The sequence below is a fragment of the Apodemus sylvaticus genome, chromosome X, assembly GCF_947179515.1.
Source record: "Apodemus sylvaticus chromosome X, mApoSyl1.1, whole genome shotgun sequence".
NCBI lineage: Eukaryota > Metazoa > Chordata > Mammalia > Rodentia > Muridae > Apodemus > Apodemus sylvaticus.
In genome coordinates, this window is record NC_067495.1 from 22,965,839 (window position 1) to 22,991,732 (window position 25,894).

A 25,894-nucleotide genomic window follows, 5' to 3' on the forward strand; every position below is an offset into this window, starting at 1 on the left:
CAAAACTGGGAGCTAGCCTATTCTTTTAGGTTTCTTAGCTTGCAGCCTTCATCTTCTGACTCTTACAGGGATGATGATACCTATTGCTTCGTCTAAGTAGACAGCTTTCAGATAGAGAAGTTTATAAACATCAGACCAGAAAGAGGGGCTTTTATGAAGTCATTTCTTTTGGCTTTACTCCTCTGCTAGATTTTAAAAGAAAAGAAGTAGGCAGGCAAACATAAATTAGAAATACCACACTTATCTCAAAAAACACCTTACATTGTTACCTTGAGAGAATACTATCCAGGCATAGGATTTGGAGAGGCAGCTTAGTTGCTGAAGCGTCTGGCTCACATTTATGAAGCCTTGGGTTTTATCTCTAGCAGGTATAAAAACCAGAGGTGTGGACACATACCCTACAATACTAGTACTTGGGAATAGATGATGAGAAATTCAATGTCATCCTTGCCTATGTAGGGAGAAAGGCAAGCCTGAGCTACATGAGGCTCTTTGTTTAAAAAAAAAAAAAGTAAAGAAAAGAAAAAAGTACATAAACAAACTCTAAAAGGAAAAATATACCCAAACTACAGAGTTTCATCATTATTTACTACAAAGCCTATAGTTCATACTAAAAAGATATTGTCTGACAGTTGTGTCCTTGTGGGGTGTGATTTTTTTGACCTATAGAAGAGACTGATTTCATCTACTTTGCTTTTTTTTTTTTTTATAATGAACAAGCCAATTAGATATCCATAAGACATGAACTTTAAATCCTGGCAACTTGTAAAATTTTCTGTCAGTTGCTCACATAAAAATAGCTCTCTTACACACAGTGACTAGAAAGATGACACAAGTGGATGAAAACTTAGAATACTTTCTTCCCTATCACCTGCATGCAGAGCTACATAATTCCATTGACAAATCCAACTCTATCTTCTTTCCTCCACCCACTCTAACTCACCACCCTTGCCCCACTTTGTTACTTTATGCCTCCTGGGATGATTTTTCACCCCAGCCTTGGCAGAGCACTCTTTGTGAATCCCTGTGATTTATTTCTGTTTGCCAGTATCCACTTAGGCACTGGTAGGCATTCCAATTCTAGAGAACAAAAAGGGAGAGCAGTGGAGGTGCTTCTCCTTTCTTACAAAACTACTTGCTGGAAAGTTAGTACTCTTCCCTGTCTCTTGATGTTCCTATAAGGTTAACAATGGCAAAGATTGTTGCTGCCATTCCATGATGAAGAAGAAAGCCAGAAAGCAGCAAGAGACTCCACTGATACAAAAGCAACGCGTGATAGAAATCCACTGAAATCATGGAACTAGCTTATCCCTAGATTCTTCATGAAATAATTTTAATTGAACTTTTGCAACTTGTAAAACGTATATTAATAGTGGATGATCTAAAACTGCTGTGTGATTTTTTATTTTTAGGTTCACTAGAAACTTTATGTCAGGTATTCTTAAGAAACGATATCCATAGACATTTTGAATCTATTTGAGGACATGGGGACAGGGGAAAAGTTCCTGGACAGAACACCAATAGCTTACGCTCTAAGATCAAAAATTGACAAATGCTATATTAAGTAAGATTTTTTTTTAATTTTCTATATTCTTTGTTTACATTCCGAATGCTTTCCCCTTTCCTGGTTCCCCCCTCTTTTTTCATATTCATTCATTTTACTGAAAATTTAATATTCATTGATTTTTTATATTCAGAGAAATGATAAAAATCTATTTCATTATTATGCCTAAGTAAATATCCACTGTGTATATATATCATGCTATTCATTCACTGATAGACAATCAGGCTGGTTGATTTCCTTGCTACTGTGAATGGACCCATATGAAAAATGGAAGTGTGGGTATATCCACTGTAATGTGTGGAACCCTTAGGTCATGTGCCTAGGACTAGTACAGTATGATGATTCTATTTTCACTGAGATACTATAGTGATTTCCATGGTATCTGCACCAGTTTCCTTCTGCCAACAGTGAATAAAAGTTCTGTTTCAAAAAAAAGAATTGACAAATGGGACCTCATAAAATTACAAAATATCTGTGAGGCAAAGGATACTATCAATTAGACAAAATGGCAACCAACAAATTGGAAAAAGGTCTTCAACAACCCTACATCTGACAGAGGGTTAATATCCAATATATACAAATAACACAAGAAGGTAGACTCCAGAGAGCTAAATGACCCTATTAAAAATGGGGTACAGAGCTAAACAAGGAATTTTCACTTGAATAATTTCGAATGGCTGAGAAGCACCTTGAGAAATGTTCAACATCACTAATCATTAGGGAAACGCAAATCAAAACAACCCTGAGATTTCACCTCACACCAGTCAGAATGGCTAAGATTAAAAACTCAGGAGACAGCAGGTGTTGGCGAGGATGTGGAGAAAGAGGAACACTCCTCCACTGCTGGTGAAAATGCAAACTGTTACAACCACTCTGGAAATCAGTCTGGCGGTTCTTCAGAAAACTGGGCATGACACTTCCAGAGGATCCTGCTATATCACTCCTGGGTATATACCCAGAGGATTCCCCAGCATGCAATAAGGACACATGCTCCACTATGTTCATAGCAGCCTTATTTATAATAGCCAGAAGTTGGAAAGAACCCAGATGTCCCTCAATGGAGGAATGGATGCAGAAAATGTGTTATATTTACACAATGGAATACTACTCAGTAATTAAAAACAATGAATTCATGAAATTCTTAGGCAAATGGGTGGAAATGGAAAATATCATCCTAAGTGAGGTAACCCAATCACAAAAGAATACACAGGGTATGCACTCACTGATAGGTGGATATTAATTAGCCTAGAAGCTCTGAATACTCAAGACACAATTAACATATCAAATGATTCTCAAGAAGAAGGAAGGTGAGGGCCCTGGTCCTGGAAAGGCTTGATCTATCATCCTAGGGGATTACCAGGACAGAGAAATGGGAGGGGGTGATTGGGGAATGTGTAGAGGGAAGAGGGCTTATGGGACTTATGGGGAGGGGGGAACAAGGAAAGGAGAAATCATTTGGAATGCAGACAAAGACTATAGAAAATAAATTTAAAAAAATATTGGGTGGGTAGAAGGAGAGAGGTCAGATTGCAAAGAACTTTATATCCATTAATAGGTCTTTGCAGATAAATGTTGCTAATTTGTCAGTCATCAAACTAGATAGTAATAATAAAGTTATACTTAACCTATACTGGAGATCATTTTATTATTAAAATCATTCATTAAATGTACTATTTATATATCTATAAATATATGGTATACTGCTTTATAGCATACTACTTAGGACTATATATGGTGATGTTAAAATTCATAAAATGTTATTTATCATTCTTGTTTAATTCTCCCACAGAATTGACTCTCATTTTGAATAAATATTTCTTCACATGTATAAGCCCTAAAACCTGAGGATTTTAAACTTCTGACCATTCAAAAAGCTCAATTACAAAAAACTTGCAATTATCAAATTTACTTTAGGCAGTGATCCAATGGAGAGCACAGGGTACTCACAAAATATTTGAAAGACGCCAGAATATTTTAGAAACTTCAGTGATGAGAACTTTGCTCAATATTTCAAAGCCTTGTACAATAGTAGCCAGTGCTCCAACACACACACACACACACACACACACACACACACACACACATACACACGGAATACTATTTGTGATTACTGAATCACAAAGCTTGTGACTTAAAAAATTGGGCATCTGGCCGGGCAGTGGTGGTGTTCGCCTTTAATTCCAGCACTTGGGAGGCAGAGGCAGGCAGATTCCTGAGTTCGAGGCCAGCCTAGTCTACATAGTGAGTTCCAGGACAGCCAGGACTACACAGAGAAAACCTGTCTTGAAAAACCAAAAAAAAAAAAAAAAAAAAAAAAGAATTGGGCAACTGCTTCATACTAGTACTGAATCATATAGAAGCACACACATGAGAACTGTACACCACACAAGTCATCAGCTCTTAGGGGAAGAATCTGAGAAGAAAGTTACAAAAGCAACTGCAATAAAGTATCTGTCATTCTTGGCTTTTACTGGAGTAGATGGATGAGGCACCTTCTTTCTAAAAGGCAACTTGAATAGATTTCATCGTTGACTATAGTTTATAATTGCATTTTTTTCTGTTGAGTGATCTGGGATAAGTAGAGGATGTGGATAGCTTTTGACATGGCTAGACATATAAGAATATGAAAATGAACTTAAGGGTGCAAACATCTAGGGTCAATCTCTTTGAGTGACCCTTTAAAGTATTCTATACTGTTTCACTGCTCTCATTAGCAATAGCAAGGTGTCTGTACTGTCTACAGAAGCTAGGTAAAGCACACAGGCAAAGATATCTTTTACCCTCCCTATTGTAAACACATGCACGTGCATGCACATACACACCTTCAAATACTGAATACACACAGATCCAGAACTCTGAGGATATCTTTTCAAATATATACCTGGCATTACATGACATATCTCATGGATCTAGAAGTAGAAACACACATTGTAGAGCAGAGTTTGGATTACTCATTGTGAAGATTCACTTGACTGAAAACTATGAAAGTTTAATATAAAGGACTGACATAAAAAGTCTTCATCTTACTTTATCAGTAATATAGAAGAAGGATAGTTATATGGCTTTTTTATTCAGTGGATTTCCATTTTTTTCTCTCTGATATCTTCAGTGTGCTACATATCTATCTCCCTTGGGTTGTGCATCAAGCTTGTTCTTACTAAAGAGAGCAGGACAGTCATATCGAATCCTCCCAGGTGTGCCTCTCACTGAGGGCACAGTTGTAGTCCTAGCATCATCTCCCTAACCATACAGGGAAAAATGTTCCTTTTCACTTACAAAGTCCTGTAGAGCCCCAAGAAGGAAAATTTAAAAGTTATTCATACTGATTTTTTATTATTTTCCTCTTGGTTGTCTTCCAAGAATGTGTGATGGTCAAATTGTAAGGCATACATCTACTATTGAACCAGGAAAATATAGTAGGTCATGGAAAAGCGTTTTAGAAAAAATACAGAATTAAACAGAGGTGGATATTTGAGAATGCTGTAGGAAGTATTTAAGTTTAACTCTGACAAGAAAACACCATTTGGTTCACATGTTTCCCAGGCACAGATGTAAGGTATAATTTATTTCTCAGTGTAGATTTTAGATATATGTTAAAACATACTGTTCCAACAACATAGACTTAAACCATTGGTGCATTGTAATTATAGACTGTTAAGTAAATGGATTTCTTCTTTTACATTTTAAATAGTATAAAATATTTCTACAGTGATACAGGTAAGCAATAGGGTGCTTTGAGATTTTTTTCTCCAATAAAGGAGTAAGCTTTGTGGGTTATGATTACTCTGGCAGTTTTAGGTGTGATAGAATAGTGGAGAAGTCCTGAATTGAAGGCAGCAAAAGGAGGCTTATGGTTTATAATTAAGATGAGATAAAGAGTTGAGGGAAGATGCATGAACTAGTGATATAGCAATGATGACAATGATAATTATCATGTTGATGGAGATGGATAGCTTTTATGGAGAATGTATGAGATGTCAGTAGATGCTTTAGACTCATTATGGTTGTTACTACACTTAAACCTCACATTAACCCATGAGACCATCAATTAAAGCTAGAAAATGAGTACAGGGTGAAGCTAGAGGAAATCTTTAAGGTAACTTCAAACCCATTCCAGGAGATACTGAGGAAGATGTGAGAAAGGTGATCAATGCTTTTTGTAAGGTTAGGGAAGAGGAAAGGGGAAGTTTAACTTTAAAGAAGTATACTCAGGCATTTATTCCCTTCTGACTCACTTACTGGTGTATTGTGCCCTCTACTTGGTGTTCTAGTTCCATAGGCAAAGGATACATAACCCTGTCCCGTGGGAAGTCATGATCCCCTGTGGGAGGACCAAGCAATGGGTGGTGGACACAAAAAAGGTGCCATTAGTTCCGGAACTCCTACATTAGAGTTCCTCTTTGAGGCTTTCCAAGCCTAAAAGTCATACATTGTTAGCATCACTTGATTCCTATTGGCATTTCCAGCAGACTGTGGATTCTGTTCCATATTACAGCTTGACTGTGATATATACCAAAAAAATCTACAAAGAGATCTAGCACATTATACCTGAGCATTTCCAGTAAGGATAGCACAAAAGATAGGACAGCAACCCTTGCTATGTAACCTAAGTTGGCCTTGAACTCACAATCTTCCTCCTGTGTTGGGATTTCCAACCATGGTCAACACTCTAACTTCCATTCAGATACAACTTAAACTCCATTGTCTTTTGTTTTAATGATTACCTTGTATACTATTTTGGTTTGCTAATGCTGCTGTAACTAATTATTGCAAACTTAGAAACCAACAGCTCTAACTTATTTGCAATGCTGAAAGTAAATGTCTGAAATGGATTTCAGGGGGCTAAAATCAAGGTGTCAGAAGGTGGGTCCTTTTGGGGAACTTCATAAAAGAATCTATTCTATTGACTTTTTAAAAAAAAAATCTCCCAGGGCCTCCTATATTCCTTTAATTATGGCCCCTTTGTTCCATCTTCAAAGCCAGCAGCATTGCATCTCTTTGGCCATCCTCTTACATTTACAACCACTTATGTGATTAGTCTGGCCCCTCTCAGACAATGTAGGATAATTGCTCTATCTCAAAGGTATTAATGTGTCACATTTGCACGATTCTTTCTCTTCTGTGAACTAATGTGTTAATCAAAGGATTAAGATGTGGTTATCTTTGGAGTGTCAGTCTTCAGACTATGGACACATATTAAATTAGTTATGGACCTTTCTCCTTTCATTAAATTCCATTCTAATATTATTTGAATGGGACTTTGATTAACCAGGACTAAGGAATTTAAAGTAAATATGAAGTGCTTTTCGCTTACAGTGCTTAAATGCCAGGAAGCTTAATTTACATTTTAAATTCTCAGCTACAATTTCTAGATGGACCTTCAACTGCCCTTAAATCCACCATCATTGCTAGTCCATTAGATCCCTTCTTCGATTTCTCTTTCTCAGACATCTAAGAACTCTTCCTCATCTTTATTCCTAAATAAAACTAACTATATCTGGCATCAATTGAAGTGCAGAAACAATATGAACTGAAATTCCATATGGTCCCCTTTAATCTACTACTTCATCTGAACCCTTGCCCAAATAACCAATTTCTAGTAATTATAGCTCCAGCCAAGGTAAATTTCTCCACTGTCATTCATTCTAGAGAATTATCTTAGTGACTTCACTGAACCTCCTGAACTTCAATTCTCTCCTCTCTCTAATGAATTTTGAGGCTTTAGATAAAGATAATTCAAATTATCTTTATCTAAATCCAGGAACCCCCAGTCTCCACAAATCTGCCTATATAATTATGCCCAAGTAACCGGAAATGGAAATGTTTGTTTGAGTGCTTTCATTTCCAATGAGTCTCCTATATCATTGGGAATAGCATCATATCTTCAGGTTCAAGATCCTGGATGCTGTGTTTATTTCCCTCAAGGAAATTACTTTCACAGTAAATCTGACACTCTTTAGAACTTCTACTTTGGGGTTTGTATGGGGACTAAGTGGCCACGTCCATCCTATAGCCGCCATCATAGCATGTGGTACTTGTCACACATTCAAACAAGCTCAGTTGATATTCCACATCTATAAATCACCTACCCCAAACAATGTTTCCAGAAATTCTAACCTTTTTTACTTGGTTACAGCTTCTTCTCTCTTCCATAAATAATAAAACTTATTTGTTAACTGTTTTGTATTTGTATTATTTGTATTCCTATTTTGATAGAAACTAGAAATATCCCTCATGGCCTGGCAAAATTTTGTAACAGCTCAGTGTCATGAATCATTCCTTGAGGGGATTTGGAACCACATAGTTATAGACAGAATCTCTAGCCCACAAGTTTTATAGCAGTTCTATTTGGCAATGGTATTTATTTTAATGGACTCCTTCAAAAATCAGGAACAAAGAGACACATCAAATTAACTAGATTTTAAAGTAATGCTATAAAAATAATCTCTTTCCTGATAGCTTATCTCATGTGCATTAAATTCAAAGTTATTATGTCCTTCGGTATAAACTGTATTTGCTAAAATTCCCACATACTTTAGGAATGAATGCAAGGAATGTTTGTGCTCATGAAAAGGAGATAGGCCTATTGGTGGTGATTACATAGGACAATTGTGAGCTAAGTCGGGAAATATAAGCTTCTCCTGAACCTTACCAAAGCAAGGCCAGGCGAGACAAAAAAGTCTGGCTATAAATGAAACAGTAGCTTGATATTATCATCTCTAGTACAGTTTCTGCAAGTGCAGGAGAACTTCTCATCAGTGTGGAAGGTATCTATGTGTGAGATTCGCATGAAATGGATTGACAGAGAATGGGGATGATGACTACAACTGTCATGGCAATGGGGGGGGGGGGAGAAAAAAGCCAAATAAACATGGCTTCAGTCATTAGCATCCACATTCTGCTCATCAATAGCCATCCTCTAGCTTGATTATGAACTCCATCACATCATCCAACAGAGTACCAGAAATTTCAGCCTAAAGAAAAAGCAAAGCATGGCCCAGAGACTCACCATCCAATGGCAAACTCAGCACTCCAAATTTTGTGCCACTCCTTGTAGAGTCTATAACCAACTTTTCTATTGCAAAGGTGAATTGCCTAAGTTCAAATGGCTAGTGTGCGGATGGGGAAAATGATAAGATGGGTACCTATGTTCTAGTCTTTAGACTCCTAAACTAGTATATCCAAGCAGAAAAACAAAACAAAACAAAAGCAAAGGCTAGATCCATCGCCACTGCAAATGATGAAAGAATGTTGACCAAATGCTTGTATGTAAGGTGAAATGGCTTAACCTTGGCCCTTGAATATTTGGGACCTGATAAAGACTATTGAGGAAGGTTGTCATATGTATTGTAGGTGATTTATCAATATTTCTGACTTGAAACCATTTGATGCCAGTAGAACCTTCTCCCAAAGGATGACAGCCAAATAGATGGCCAGAAATTGCCAGATGTCCTCTGGGAGATAAAAGGCAAGATCAAGTCTACTTGAGAACCACATTGCATCTGTGCAAAAATGTGCACACACACACACACACACACACACACACACATTATATATTGTGGTAGTTGTTTTTCTGCCAATGCATGGCTACAACTAAATATCCAAGACAAACAATTTAAAAGGCATAAATATAGTGTTACATGTTTCAGTCCATGGTCACTTGGATCCCTGTTTCTAGACTTATTTTAAGGCATGTTGTGGTAGAACAAAACTGCATAATTCATAATGGCAAGGAGGCAGATTGTCAGAGAGGAGATCTTGCTTGGACCAGATTCAGTTTCCCGATGCATGCCCTATTGACCTACTTCTTCCCACTTAGTGCCATCGCCGCCAGTTTTCACCACCTCCCAACAATCCATTCACTCATGTATTTTGTCAGTGTGTTAACCTATTGATAAAACTCAGAGCCCCTGGAATTCAATGGCATCCCTAAAGCCTTACCTCAGCAATGCAAATAAAGCCTTCAACACAGGAAACTCTGAGGAACTTTGAGATAAAGTAGAATACACATGTGTTCCTATACTTATTATCTGACGAATAAATATTAATAACAGGTGTACTTTTCAGACACTTGTCTTCACTCTTCTGATTTCACTTTTTGTTTTAAGCCCACTGGTCAGAACTCTTTATGACCAAGTTTATTATAGTCTCCATAATAAATTACAGTTTTTCATTCTGCCCCAAGTTAGCTTTCTGTGTCATGCAATTATAAAAACTGCCTTTGCATATGACAGTAATCATTCAGAGACAGATTTCTAAAGACTACATGAACTCAGGTGCCTTCTTCTCAGTTGTATGGGAGTCAGGCCTTGTGTTAAAGCACCAGGCAATCTGGAGTGCCTGGACTCAAGTGTTACAGTGGCAAAATACTCTGAAGACTGGCTACAAATGGAATTAATGGCAATAACATCCCAGATTCTCAGTGTGTATGGGATCAAACCTGCAAGCTTAACACATCTGAGACATTCTTCTCAGATATTTATTTTGAAATCATATTGAAACAGATCCAGTTCTTCTTACAATCATTTTAGTTGACCTCTTGGTAAGCTTTCTCCTTGGTTGATATAAAACCATAAAAACTTTTAAGATATGCCGGGATTCCACACACCCCCCCCCCCCAGCCAAGCCCCAGTTAACATTCTTTTTAAAAAATTTATCCAGCATGTACATTGTCTTGTTTGGACTTGTCTTTCAAAATGGGCAGTGATGCCAGTTATCCACTAAGAAGCTATAGTTTCCATTCTGTGTTAATACTAGGCATGAGAATAATTTGAAGCCTGTGACTTTGGCAGAACAGGTGGCTGGCAGACACCCCACAGAAAGGCAGAATATGCAAATAGGGCCTTACCTTTCGGGATGGTGATCTGACAACCCAGGTCACAGTCCTGCTGCAACTGACAAAAAGCCACTTCCTGCAGCCTTGCCCGCTCCAGCTCTGAAAGGCTCTGGATGGGGACTGACCTCAGGCGCACACTACGACCAGACATGCTGTTCCAGGTGAAGTCACCCTGCAGGCAAAGGGAAAAACAAGAAGCATTACACAGTTTACTCATTTGTCACAAACTTCCTTCTCTCTAGGCAGAAACAGAGGCAAACAGATTTAATGTTTGTATTCCATAGCTGTTTCTCTAGTCCTCAAACTAAATCCAGTCTTAGTTTAGCATGCATTTTCTTAGTCAAAAAATCAAAACATATCTTGGCTTCTGTGTCAAAAGTTCTCATCCGATGATGCATGCATAGGCAAAGGAAAACCATGTGAAAAGTGTTTGCAAGAAACCTACTTACTCTTATAGATATATATAGCAAATACATTTTTCATCTATATTTTCATAACAGGAAAAATGTGCTACTACTTTCTATTATGCGCATCTCATACAGGGAACAAATATTTTTGAGAGAGTACAGTGTATCATTGTGCTGTATGCTTTTTTATTCATCTAGCAAATCATTGAGGTGATCAGTATTTTTTTACATCACCAATATCATAATTGTAGCATTGAGTAAATATTGCAAAATTATACTATATAACAATATAATTTTATTGAGTATCCTAGGGGATCTATTTCAAGAGTACCTGCAGATATTAAAATATATGCGTGTTCAAATATTTTAAAACATTAGTTTAAAAACAAACTAACATTTGTTTTAAAATGTTAGTGTTGTCAAATAGCTTACATATACCCTTATATGCTTTGAATAGTTTCTAGTTTTTTTACTGCCTAGTACAGTTTAAACACTGAATCACTGCTATAATGCATCATTTAGTGAATAATGACAAAGGAGAAAGATTTGTAAATATTTAGGAAACGTTTGCTTCATGGTCAGTTCAGTCTTTGGATATAGAACCTAAGAACACGAGAACTGGACATTATTTCAACACTGAGCACATATTTTACATATTATTTCAATATATACTTAAGGCACATTGTATTACTATGACAATATAGTATCTACAATTATGATATTGTATATAAAAAATTATGTACTGTGTACAAACCTGTATCCTGGGGAGGTTGAATAATTTTCACCAGATCTGAAGGACTAAGCCACACGTATGGATTTAAACTCTATTCTAGAATAGTAACCGTTCTGTTACAACCCTTTCATGAGCTACTTCAATCAAATAAGTATGAAGAGATGATCAGTAACAACTCATATTTCTAGAAACATTTGAGTTTAAAGTAGTCTATATCTGTAGAGTGCTGGCCTCTACCATCACCAGAGACTAGGAGAAAGTGATAGTCCAGGAAAGACTAATTCCAACTCCTATGAAATTCATCATCCTTGGCTTCTGAAGAGGTCATTCTACACATAATAGACAACAGACGCAGTGCCATGGATTTGAAGAAGCAGCTTTCCCTCCACCATTAGAAGGGCTTTCCATTGGTGGTAGTGATCTTGACTCATATGAGCCTACATCCAGTGGCTACTGAGTACTCATGTTTCCAGTATGCTCTGGAGAGGTGGTATGGGACAAGGAGTGAGTTAAGAAATATACACCAAGTGAGTAGGCTGCTGCCATATTTGGTCAACTGAAGAAGCTTTTTCTTTCTTCTCTAGTGAACCTCACATTTAAATAGTTATGATTAGGCCTTGGTTGTGCCTCTAATTAATAACCCAAGAGACTAATATACTACATGTTCTGTTGTCTGTGATTTGTCAGTTGTTTTTATCAGATGAGAAACACTAAATAAGTTTGTAACTTTAAATTTTGTTTCATGTTTGTTCATTTGGGGGGTATGTGTTTAGGCACACGTGTGTCAAAGCACACTTATGGAGATCAGAGTACAACTTGTCACAGTAAATTTTTTCTTGTGTTCTGGAGTCCCTGGAATTGAATTCATATTTCTGACACTTGTTTACTCACTGATCCATCTTGATAGCCTGTATTTGTCTTTTAGATATGAAATTTGGATTATCTAAGGTAGCTGTTTTTTTGTTATCCAAGTGTCAAAATAAAATTACATACCCCTTTGAAAAGGTATTTTAAAAGGTGTCCTATAGAGGATTCTACTACATTTTAACTGGGATTGGCATTGTTTTTTTTTTAACCAAGGGGAATAGAGTAAATATTTCATGCTTTGAGGGACATCTTGATCCTGTATCAACAACCTAACTGTCTCTGGGGCATTCAACTAGCCATAGATAATTTATGAAAGATGTGGCAAATTTCCATAAAAGTAACTTGATTTACAAAATTATATAGCAGGCTGCATTTGGCTAGTGGTGTACGTACATCCTTCTAATCCCAGAACTATAGTTTGTGCATGAAATTAACTGATTCCTACCATAATATATTATTTTATTTATTCTGTCCCCATGGTTAATTCAAACAATATTCAGTAGTACATATTACATAGTAAGCACTGTAGTAGGGATGATTTTATTCAGATAACAGCACAGCCTTTCTCCTTAAAGTGTTACCTTTCAGGTAGGAAGAACACGGTCTAGAAACTACACAGATTGTGAGCTTAGAAATAAGCATCAAATGCAATGGCTGCCTAGAAGATAGAGTGTTACCATCTGTCTATAGATCAAGGAAAGCTTTGTAGAGAAGATAATGTTTTTATGGAGACTTGAAAATTGACTAAAAGAGATAAGGGGTTTCCTATCACAAATGAGGAAACAGACTTATTCTGTACATCTGGAAGGATAGAAATAGCACTGAGCAAAACAAAGCAGAAGTCTAGGACAAACTCTTTCAAGTCTTCTGTGAAAGTAGTGAAAAGTAGATTTTTGTTTTTTCAATAAATGCTAGTATATGGGGAACACTGATTAAAAGAGGAACACAATCAGATCTGAAAAGGAAAGAGAAGTGCTAAGAAATATCTTAAAGCACTAAAGGAGAGAGCTCATTAAAAATGAAGAGAAGAATTTCAGAAATGGTGGGCAGCAGGGCATGATGGTGCATATATGTGAGCTGTGAGCTAAGTACTGGGGATTCAGAGCCTAGAGGATCTTGGGTTTTAGGCTACCCTGGGCTATGTAGACTCCATCTGAAACAGCCAAACACACACACACACACACACACACACACACACACACACAGAGAGAGAGAGAGAGAGAGAGAGAGAGAGAGAGAGAGAGAGAGAGAGAGAGAGAGAGTAATCATTTTGGCTCAAACTTGGAAAAATATTTTAAAGAACCAAACAAAATTGTTAGTATATAAGGACTTAAAATGAAAATGTGACCCAGGAAAGACTTTATCTATGGTACTCATGTCTACACACCATATATCATTCCAAAATTCAATGGTAGCACAAACTATAAAATCATCCCCAGAAACAACTCCAAAGTCCATCAGCACATTGTAGAGTGTGTTCTGGTGGCATCTAAATCATCAAATGATTGTTCCAAGTCAGAATTTTTTCGTAGTGACTGTATATTTTGTAAATGGATGATTCTTTAATTGTAGGGCTCTGTGAACCCATTTTTGGCCCTTTCTCCTGAAATCAGTATTTTGATTTATCAACATATGACACTGCTAAGAGGATTTAAAAGGGATATTTTAATTTTTTCACTTTTATAAGTATAGGTACAATAAAAAGTGACCTAATGTGGGAGTAGTATATGATAATATGTATAAATGATAAAAGAATACCAAACAGAGGCAGACTTTGGGGCTAGCTCTGCACCCAGTCCCACAACACCCAGAGGAAACTTGACTCCCAGATGCTCTAAGATGCCCTGTGATCATAGGATAACAGAATCTCAGGAGCTTGGTCACACTAGGATTTCAGGATCCCAGAGGCAGCTTGACACCTAGGAGCTCTTATACCTAGGATATCAGAATCACAGGAACACAGAGACAGTTGGACTCTGAAGAGATCTGACACAACCAAGATAACAGGAGTGATAGGCTCCAGTCAGAGACAGTGAGTGCAGGTAGCACTAGAGATAACCAGATGTGGAGTGGCAAGTGCAAGAACATAAGCAACAGAAACCAAGGCTACTTAGCATCATCAGAGCCCAGTTCTCCCACTATAGAAATTCCAGGATACCACAACACTCCAGAAAAGCAAGAATCATACTTAAAATCACTTCTCATGATGATGACAGATGGCTTTAAGACAAATACAGAACAACACAGGTAAATAGGAAGAAGCCATTAAAGAGGAAACAAAAAATTCCTTGAAGAGTTACAAGAAAACACAACCAAACAGGTGAAGGAACTGAACAAAACCATCCAGGATTTAAAAGGGGAAGTAGAAACAATAAAGAAATCACAAAGGGAGATAACCTTGGACATAGAAAACCTAGGAAATAGATCAGGAGTCATAGATGCAAGCATCACAAACAGAATACAAGAGAGAATCTCAGGTGCAAAAGATATAATAGAAAACATTGACACAAAAGTCAAAGAAAATGCAAAATGCAAAAAGCTATTAACCCAAAACATTCAGGAAATCCAAGGCAGAATGAGAAGACCAAACCAAAGGATAATATATATAGAAGAGAGCGAAGATTCCCAACACAAAGGGCCAGTAAATATCTTCAACAAAAATATAGAAGAAAACTTCCTTAACCTAAAGAAAGAGATGCCAATGAACATACAAGAAGCATACAGAAATCCAAATTGACTGGACAAGAACAGAAATTCTTCCCATCACATAATAATCAAATACCAAAATGCACTAAACAAAGAATATTAAAAGCAGTAAGAGAAAAAGGTCAAGTAACATTTAAATGCAGACCTATCAGAATTACATCAGACATCTCCCCAGAAACTACAAAAGCCAGAAGATCCTGGCCAGACGTCATACAGACCCTAAAAGAACACAAATGCCAGCCCAGGCTACTATACTCAATAAAATTCTCAATTAACATGCATGGAGAAACCAAGATATTCCATGACAAAAGCAAATTTACACAATATCTTTCCACAAATCCAGCCCTACAAAGGACAATAGATGGAAAACTCCAACACAAGGAGAGAAACTACACACTAGAAAAAGCAAGAAAGTAATCTTCCAACAAACCCAAAAGAAGATAGCCACACAAACATAAGTTCACCTCTAATAACTAAAATAACAGGAAGTAACAATCATTTTTCCTTAATATCTCTTAACATCAGTGGCCTCACGTCCCCAATAAAAAGACATAGACTAACAGAATGGATATATAAACAGGACCCAACATTTTGTTGCATACAAGAAACCCACTTCAATGACAAAGACAGTCTACCTCTGAGTCAAGGCTGGAAAAAAATTTCTAAGCAAATGGTCACAAGAAACAAGCTGGAGTAGTTATTCTAATATTGAATAAAATCAATTTTCAATCAAATTTTTCAAAAAAGATAAGGAAGGACACTTCGTAATAATCAAAGGAAAACTCTATCAAGAAGAACTCTCAGTTCTGAACATCTATGCTCCAAATGCAAGGGTACCTTCATTCATAAAAGAAACTTTATTAAAGATAAAAAGACTAATTGCACCTCAAACAATAATAGTGGGAGACTTCAACACCCTACTCTCATCAATGGACAGATCATGGAAACAGAAATTAAGAGAGACACAGTGAAACTAACAGAAGTTATGAACCAAATGGATTTAACAGATATTTACAGAATATTTCATCCTAAAACAAAAGAATATACCTTCTTTTCAGCACCTCATGGTACCTTCTCCAAAACTGACATATAATTGATCACAAAAGAGGCCTCAACAGATACAAGAAGATTGAAATAATCCCATGCATCCTATCAGATTACCGCTGACTAAGTCTGGTCTTCCATAACAACAAAAATAAAGAAGACTTAATACAAATTCTCTTCACACTATTCCACAAAATAGAAACAGAAGGAACACTACCCAATTCATTCTATGAAGCCACAATTATGCTTATATCTAAACCTCACAAAGACCCAATAAAGAAAGAAAACTTTCCCTTATGAATGTCAATGCAAAAATATTCAATAAAATTCTCACAAACTGAATCCAAGAACATATCAAAATAATCATCCATCAGAATCAAGTATGCTTCATATTGGGGATGGAGGAATGGTTCAATGTATGGAAATACATCAATGTAATCCACTACATAAACAAACTCAAAGAAAAAAAAAAAACATGGTCATTTTATTAGGTGCTGAAAAAGCAGTTGACAAAATTCAGCAGCCCTGATAAAAGTCTTGAAAAGATCAGGAATCCAAGGCCCATACCTAAACATAGCAAAAGCATACCAGTAGCCAATATAAAAAACAAAAGATGGAGAGAAACTTGAGGCAATCCCACTAACATCAGGAACCATTCTCCCCCCCCCCCCCTACCCATTCAATATAGCATTCCAAGTCCCAGCCAGAGCAATTAGACAACAAATGGTGGTCAAAGGGATAAAAATTGGAAAGGAAGAAGTCAAAATAGCACTATTTTCAGATGATATGATAGTACACTTAAGTGACTCTAAAATTTCACCAGAGAACTCCTAAATCTGATACACAACTTCAGCAATGTGTCTGTATATAAAATTAACTCAAACAAATCAGTAGCCTTCCTCTCCTCACAGAATAGACAGGCTGAGAAAGAAATTACTAAAATGACACCCTTTGCAATAGTCACAAATAATATAAAATACCTTGGGGTGACACTACCCAAGGAAGTGAAAGATCTGTATGACAGGAACTTCAAGTCTCTGAAGAAAGAAATCGAAGATCTGAGAAGATGGAAAGATCTCTCATGCTCATGGATTGACAGGATTAATATACTAAGAATGACCATCTTGACAAAAGCAATCTACAGATTCAATGAAATCTCCATCAAAATTACAACTCAATTCTTCATAGAACTAGAAAGAGCAATTTGCAAATTCATTTGGAATAACAAAAAACCCAGGAGAGGGAAAACTATTCTCAACAATAAAAGAACTGCTGGTGGAATCACCATCCCTGACTTCAAGCTCTCTACTAGAAAGCAACAGTGATGGCATTGGTGCAGAGACAGGCAGGAAGATCAGTGGAATAGAATCAAAGACCCAGAAATGAGTCCACACACCTATGGTAACTTGATCTTCAACAAAGGAGCTAAAACCATCCAGTGGAAAGACAGCATTTTCATCAAATGTTGCCAGTGCAACTGTTGGTCAGCTTGTAGAAGAGTGCAAATTGATCAAGAGACTGAGAGTAAAAGTTAGATCAGGAAGAAGAGGCTGGAGACACTATGAACTGTCTTGTAATACATGAAGCATTACATTTCCCCAATGTAAATGTCTATCTGAATCAAAATGCTAATATTTCTGAGGATGAGCAACCCTAACAGTGTATACATTAGATCTGCTGTTAATCTCAAATTTAGAGAATACCCTTAAAATGATGGTGCCAAGAAATCTTAGCAATCATTTATATTTTTTTGATTGTTATCGGAGGAATGAGGTATGTATTTTATGAATATCATGTAGGATTCATGTTATGCACATAATCAAAATCATACCAACTATTTTTAACCAGCTTCAAGAAACACAAAAGCCACAAAACAATGTATAAAATAAATAAACAAAAGCCTCAATAAACTAGAATTTCGATTAACTGGAGGACCTCATGAACAATATTAACTAAAGAGATTTCTTACCCATCAAAAGTGTATGTATCCACATTTAGTTAAAAGAATTAAAAGGAAAACCCAAAACCCAATATCTATGTTTTATTTAGAAAGGTAATTCTTTAGAGCTGATCTGTAATCTTTACAAACAGATTTGAGTTTCCCATGAAATAAAATTGATTGAAATAATTTTGGTTGAGCGTACAGCAAAGTGTTTACTTATGTGTTTGAGGTTGGTCTATAATTGGAGTATCTCTTTAACCACACCCAATAATAAACTGTCGAAACCAAGAGGGCCTGGGAGGGATTGATGTAGGTCTTGTTAAACTATTTTCTGTGGAGTCAGTATGTCAGAATCATGGTGAGGGGAATTATCCCTATCAAACAGGCACATTCTTCGATTTAAGGTAGACTTCAAAATTTAAGGTATCACACATCTAGACCAATTATATGTGAACTTTTTGACATGACACTGAACATCTTTGAGCCTCATCTTCCTCAGTAGTACATGCAGAAAGAGGAAGAATTAACTCTAAGGCATGTGTGGATCACACAAGACAATGCAAATGAATTTCTTATGCAGGGCTTATTAGCTCCTGACAGGCTGTGAATAAGTGATAATTTAAGTTATAATTAATATTAATCATCACTCTAAGTTTGCATCTCCTTCTGAATTGTGGCACTTTAAGTGACACGTAAAACTCTTAAAAACATAATCTACACATCAAATGAGGTACAAGAAGAAAGGAAGAGTGGCCCCTTGTTCTGGAAAGACTCAGTGAAGCAGGATTCAGCAAAACCAGAACGGGGAAGTGGGAAGGGGTGGCTGGGAGGACAGGGGGAGAGAAGGGGGCTTATGGGACTTTCGGGGAGTGGGGGGCTAGAAAAGGGGAAATCATTTGAAATGTAAATAAAAATATATCGAATAAAAAAAATTACTCAAAAAAACCCCAAAACTCTTAAAGAAACGTGTGCTGAATTTTTGAATAAATAGTTCCACTATGTGTTAAGAGTGGATATTTTTTATTCTAAGTGCCAGTTGGATCAGGGTTTCTTGAAGGCAAGAAGCATAAGGTTAGTAGCTTAGAGACTAAAGAATGGTCTGCCATTTAGATCATATATGTCATAAGTAAATATTTACTCATTGCTTTCTAAGGTGGCCAATGCCATATAATAATAATTAGTCAAGGCATGCTTCCCAGATGGTCAAATGCACTACTGAAGCATAGCATAATTGAAATACCAATCCACACAATCAACATTTGTACCTTGGTCTTTCTCACTCCAAAATAAACATGTGACAATCACAGGAAAAGTCCTTCTTTTGAGCTCCTGGGGAAAGCTGTCTATGTGGCTGTCACACCACTCACTGACTAGACTCATCAAAGAAATTGTCCCTTTCTGCACTCAGGAGGAAACTATTTTTCAATTGTCTTCTCTTGACTCCTTACTCCTCAGCATACTTTGTGAGGATTTAAGACGTCTTCTATGTCATATACTTTCAGAAATCCATTGACTCTTGACTTTTTAATTTTTTAATTTTATTTTGAACATGAATTTCAGAAGACTAGACATAGTTTTTAGGAACATTAGCCTACTTTGAACTTTCACCTTCATATAGCACTGTTACTTGAAGTGTGTCCAAATCCAAACATGCAAAGGCCTATCTTGTTTATTCAACAAGCACTAGATGAGTGTGTTCTATAGGTCAGGAACTCTTCAAAGTACTTAGGGCTCATTAGTGAACAAAAGAGAAAGCAGATAAAGACACAGGATGGCAGAGTGTCTCATGGGAAGTTACAAGATGACAAATACTTGCAAAGCATATAGGACTGGGCAGAAGAAATAGGATTACTGTGGGAGCTTTGAGGACAGCCCTTATGGAAATGATCGACAAACCAGGCAGAATACAAGAGCCAAGGATCCCACTGGTTGACATGGGGTAGTTGCTAAAAGCAACAGCTTCCTGGATTTGGGCCCTGGTTCCACTATTTGTCAGCTGTGTGGGTTTTTAGCAAGCTACCTATATGGCCTTCACTTTCGTCATCTGTGAAATGGGAACAATGAGTATTTTTCTTTTTTTTCCTTTTCTTCTTCTTTTTTTTAAAGCCAGGAATCAACAAGCTTCTGCCCATGAGCCAAACCTTGAAGTTTTATGGGAGCCCAGTTACTCATGTGGCTACCACCTGTGGCTGTGTTCACGTTTCAGTGGTAGAGCTAAACAGCTTGCAACAAAGACTGCCTGGCCCACAGAGCTGAACCAGTTTAGTATCTGGCCATTGCAGAAAATATTTTCTGACCATTGCACCAGGTTAAATGTACTAAGGTAAATGTATATTTACAATTAATCCTTTGGAGTAAATTTTCCTTATCTCCAACATCCCAAAGAGTCCATAAAGAAACTATATAAGATAGCAATGCAATAATTGAGATGTTGGAAACATATAAATGGTAGAGTGAAATAGAAATTGTTTTCTAGGGACCTTGTGCAGATGACATATCTCAGTGGGCAAAGGGTTTTGTTTCCAAGCTTGAATTGCTGAGCTGAGTCATTCTGAGTCCATACGGTATAAGAAGAGAACTAACTCTGGCTGCTTGTCTTCTGACCTCAGGCATACTGTGCCATGCACAAGAACACAAATATGCACACATAGATAAATAAAAATGTGAAAAAGTTAAAATAAATGGTTATATAAAATGGCTCATATAGTGTGAAATATTGATATTACTAAAAGAAAAAAAAAGAACATCGTCAAACCTGGAAATTTGCTAACATCATCTGGGAAAATAAATGTCATGTACATATTTTCTTGCAGGAAAGTTCTGGCTAATGGTTAGCACAGAGGGGACACATCCATGTATTCAGTGAAAAAAATGTGAGACTGAAAGGCCATTTTCACTTCTGAATCTCTCCAGTTGATCCATGAGCTTTTCTAGTAACCGTAGATTCAATTCTTAGTTTTAAGCTTTGCTCAAATTGTGGAGGCAAAATAGTCTACATAGAGCCCAGGATATATTAGTGGGATAGGGGGTTTCCAGAGGGGAGACCTGGAAAGGGAATAACACTGAAAATGTAAATAAAGAAAGTCCAATAAAAGAAAAAATCTTAAAAAAATGAAATGTCTCAATGACAGAGCTAATCATCAACGGTTCTGCTTGTCTTTCTATAATTAAATAAATTCACCAAAATTAGCAGAATTGGCCCTTAGTAATGGATGAGGACTTGAAAATTCTGCTCACATTATAAATGGTTCACCGTCTATTAGTTTAAACCCTATGATCATTATTTATATTATCCCAGACAAGGGTTACAACATCCTTGAAGACAATGGCATCATTATTTTCTTCATAATTGCAGATGGAGAAACTGAGGCATGAAACTTATGTAACTTGCCCAGTTGATGAGTAAATATTAGCGTTAGGATTTCAAGTCAGGCTTTGGGTTCTAGAATTTAAGCTCAAAATCACTACTATACACACATGCCATCTCTCAGGAGATACAAGCCCAAATCCTTCACTTTACAAATAAGTAAAGCAACAGCTATTAGTAAAGTCACCCTTATAGCAACCAAGGCAGACCCTGAACATGAGAGCGAAATTGTACTTCTTTCCACCACTAAGCCATGTCAACAGCAGATTCTTTATAGTTAGGCAAGCCAGAATGTGTTTCCAAACATAGTAGCTTAAGACTTTTCCTCTTGTTAAAGTAACATGCCCAATTTAGCATTAGCCTTGTCTCCTGTATAAGTTTATTTCTAAATCCTGTATCTGTTCCTGCAACCGCAGGCAACATGTTGCAGCACATGCAAAAAATTGAGAGAGGAAGGGAAAAACCTTTGACTCTGAGACCTCCAATCAACCGGTTCCTGAGGCTTGCAGCAATCAAACGAATGATGCTGCTCCCGTTAATTGCAGAGCATGCCTTCCTGCTGGGGCTTGCACATTTCCCGCTGCTTCAGCATCATCAATCAGTCTGGAAATGAGCTGTGCTCATAAATCTCCACCAGCAGGAACAGTTTTAGCAGCTACACACCCCCACATGCTGATTGTCCACTTTTCTTCCCAAATCACAAGCTAGGTACAACAGAATTACATTTCTTATCACCATCACCTTCTGTTAAAGAAATAGCACAATAGGTATATAGATATATAGATATATAGATATAGTATATAGATATGGTGCTTACCCATGAATTCTATTCTCAGCTTCTTTGATGTCTTCTGTAATCTAACTGAACTTAGCTTGGACTAGGAACTTGACTCTGCTTTTTGAAAAAAATATTTTTTTTTTGGTGAAAAATGAATCTTGAAACAGAAAATCTTATCAGGTGTGAGAGAAATGTCCCAGCTGGCTCAGCTATGACGCCAGGATACTTTTTGCTGCAATCTTTTCACCAGACCAATGAGAAGTTAGTTCCTGTCTCTTTTGAACACAGGAAAGCTCTGTCATGGACTGCGTGAGTGAGTGAGTGAGTGAGTGAGTGAGTGAGTGAGTGAGTGAGTGAATTCAAGAAAGAAATGAGGAAAGAGGAAGAGGAAGGAAGGGGAAAAGGGAGGGAGGGATGGAGAGAGAGAGAGAGAGAGAGAGAGAGAGAGAGAGAGAGAGAGAGAGAGAGAGAGAGAGAGAGAGAGAGGGAGGGAGAACAGAGAACACGCTGGGGAGGAAGTGGGAGGGGAGAATAAAAAGAGAAATTGAAACTGGATTTTTCTGCTTCATATTTAATAAGACTTTTTAAAAATATATACACTGAAATTAAGAAAGGATTCTACCTTTAAAAAAATCTCATGTCCACAGGGACCTACAAACAGTAATTGAATCATAACTGCAATGTGTCCTTTTTAGGAATCCATTAAAGAATGTTGGATGCCTCTGGTAAACACATAGAGCATGATAAAGCACAGTATAAAGCCCATAGGATACTTTCTCCACTTAGAAAAGCTTCACAGTTATTAAGCTGTATTATGAAACTACTGATTTCTTTTGAAAACTACTGCATTAAAAACTAAAACAGATTTATTCTTCTTTATGACAAACCACATCACATACATCTTCATTTTATTTTTTGTGGAAACAAAACTACCTGAAAAGTTGTTCATTTTCTGAGCAAAGGGGTTGGAGTCCAAGGGCATAGCCATGTGACTATGTTTAAAAGAGTTCAGAAGCAAGTAAGCAAGTAGAGGTGTGGTGTCAAATTGATGGAGGGCAGTAAGAAAAATAAAAATGAAAACATTTTATGCATGTAACAGCAATCATTTAAAAAGAGGTCATAAGTTTAAAAGAACATGGAGGGGTAAAATAGGAAGAATGATACAATTATTTTATAATCTCAAAAAGAAGAGGAAAAAATGAAAATATTGTCCTTGTCACTCAGTATCTTTATTTCTGTGAATTCCATATGGCAACAGGACAGATAAAATTCAAAAACACATGTTTGTTTCATTGTCAATATGATATAATTCTCTCATGGGTCTCCAGTGAATTTAGATAAAATGATTGCTCTGTTTGCAACAGAGAGAGCAATGGTTTCATGGAAAATCTTACTGATTCTAATGTAGGGATTCAGTATGATTTTATAGGAATTCTGAGAAGTTAATCATGTAAGATGCACACAGTCTCTGTTTGTGGTATGTATTTAGCATGAGGAAACAACTTAAAAGCAGTAAAATGCCACATGGTGTTCCTTACTAAAGTGATGAAAGGGAAAACCAGACTAAAAGTTACCTGCTACTTTATTTACATCTACCTACATCGACCTCAAATCTCCACTGTTGAAAGTGCCTGGGACGATAATCAATACGGTTCAAATAATGCTATATAATCATCCTAGATGTTAGAGGCACATTTAAAGTTATCTGGTATTATCATTTTACATAAAACTAATAAATATGTAATTTTATTTTTCACCATTAGTTACTTTAGAAATACATCTCAATATTTAATTGAGATGGTGTCAAGAATTTTTTTGAGTATGTTATGGGTACTGACTAATTTATGGTGAAAAAATTTCTAAGTAATAAGTTAGTGATACTTTCATCTATCCACTTCAGACAAAAAAGAAAAAGGATCTCTGAGACATTAAGCAGCTTGCACAAAGATTCACAACTCTTGAGTGGTACAGCTGTGATCCCAATCCCCATGGAACTTACAAATTAATCAGAAGATACAGTCCACAATCACTACCAGTAGAAGTTGTTTTATCGACGTTAAGTAAGAAAGAGATCAAAATAAGTAATATCCAAAAGCACTTAAGGTAGAAGTGCTTTATTAATCTCTTATTATAATCTTACATGGATGAGTATTTGCATGAATGCATTTGTGTGCGCCACATTTATTCAGTATTTATAAAGGCCAGAAAGGGGCATCTGATCCTCTTAAGCTGAAATTACAGGCAGTTGTGACCCCATGTGGGCGCTGAAAACTAAACCCAGATCATGAGCAAGTGTTCTTTTTCTTTTAATTTTCTATATTCTTAGTTTACACTCCGAATGCTTTCCCCTTTCCCGGTTCCACCCACCCCATTGGTCTCATAAGTCCTCTTCCCTCTGCCCATTTCCCAATCACCCTCTCCCATTTCTTTGTCTTGGTACTCTCCTATAATGCTGGATCAAGTCTTTTCAGAACCAGGGCCCTCTTCTTCCTTCTTCTTGGGAGTCATTTGATATGCTAATTGTGTCTTAAGAATTCAGTGCTTCTGGGCTAATTAATATCCACTTATCAGTGATTGTGTTCCATGTGTATTCTTTTGTGACTGGGTTACCTCACTTAGGATGATATTTTCCAGTTCCAACCATTTGCCTAAGAATTTCATGAACTCATTGTTTTTAATTGCTGAGTAGTATTCCATTGTGTAAATATACCATATTTTCTGTATTGATTCCTCCATTGAGGGACATCTGGGTTCTTTCCAGGTTCTGGCTATGATAAATATGGCTGCTATGAACATAGTGGAACATGTGTCCTTATTGCATGCTGGGGAATCCTCTGGGTATATATGCCCAGGAGTGGTATAGCAGAGTCCTCCGGGAGTATCATGCCCAGTTTTCTGAGGAACCGCCAGACTGATTTCCATAGTGGTTGCACCATCTTGCAATCCCACCAGCAGTGGAGGAGTGTTCCTCTTTCTCCACATCCTCACCAACACCTGCTGTCTCCTGAGTTTTTAACTTTAGCCATTCTGACTGGTGTGAGGTGAAATCTCAGGGTTGTTTTGATTTGCATTTCCCTAATGATTAATGATGGTGAACATTTCTTAAAGTGCTTCTCAGCCATCCGAAGTTCTTCATGTGAAAATTCATTGTTTAGCTCTGTACCCCACTTTTTAATAGGATTATTTGGTTTTCTGGGGTCTAACTTCTTGAGTTCTTTGTATATATTGGATATTAGCCTTCTGTCAGATGTAGTGTTGGTGAAGATCATTTCCCAATTTGTTGGTTGCTGATTTGTCCTTTTGATGGTGTTCTTGGCCTTACAGAAACTTTGTAAAGAGTTAGAAAGAGCAATTCTCAAATTCATCTGGAATAACAAAAAACCCAGGATAGCTAAAACTATTCTCAACAGTAAAAGAACTTCTGGGGGAATCAGTATCCTGGACCTCAAGCAATACTACAGAGCAATAGTGTTAAAAACTGCATGGTATTGGTACAGTGACAGGCAGGCAGATCAATGGAACAGGATTGAAGATCCAGAAATGAACCCACACACCTATGGCCACTTGATCCTGGACAAAGGGGCTGAAAACTTCCAGTGGAAAAAAGATAGCCTTTTCAACAAATGGTGCTGGTTCAACTGGAGGTCAGC

General features: G+C 37.0%; 1 protein-coding gene across 4 annotated transcripts in view; it reads right to left on the reverse strand.

Annotated features, from left to right (window-relative positions):
• The window catches only part of Arhgap6 (Rho GTPase activating protein 6), a 537,411-nt gene that overhangs the window by 64,747 nt on the left and 446,770 nt on the right, over positions 1-25,894 (reverse strand). For 3 of the 4 annotated variants that reach the window (XM_052170863.1, XM_052170864.1, XM_052170865.1), the window contains exon 2: positions 10,413-10,572. In XM_052170863.1, the coding sequence (XP_052026823.1) occupies positions 10,413-10,572 (160 nt within the window). Of the gene's footprint in view, positions 1-10,412; positions 10,573-22,283; positions 22,666-25,894 lie in introns of those variants that run through there. The other variant, XM_052170867.1, reaches the window with a different exon arrangement.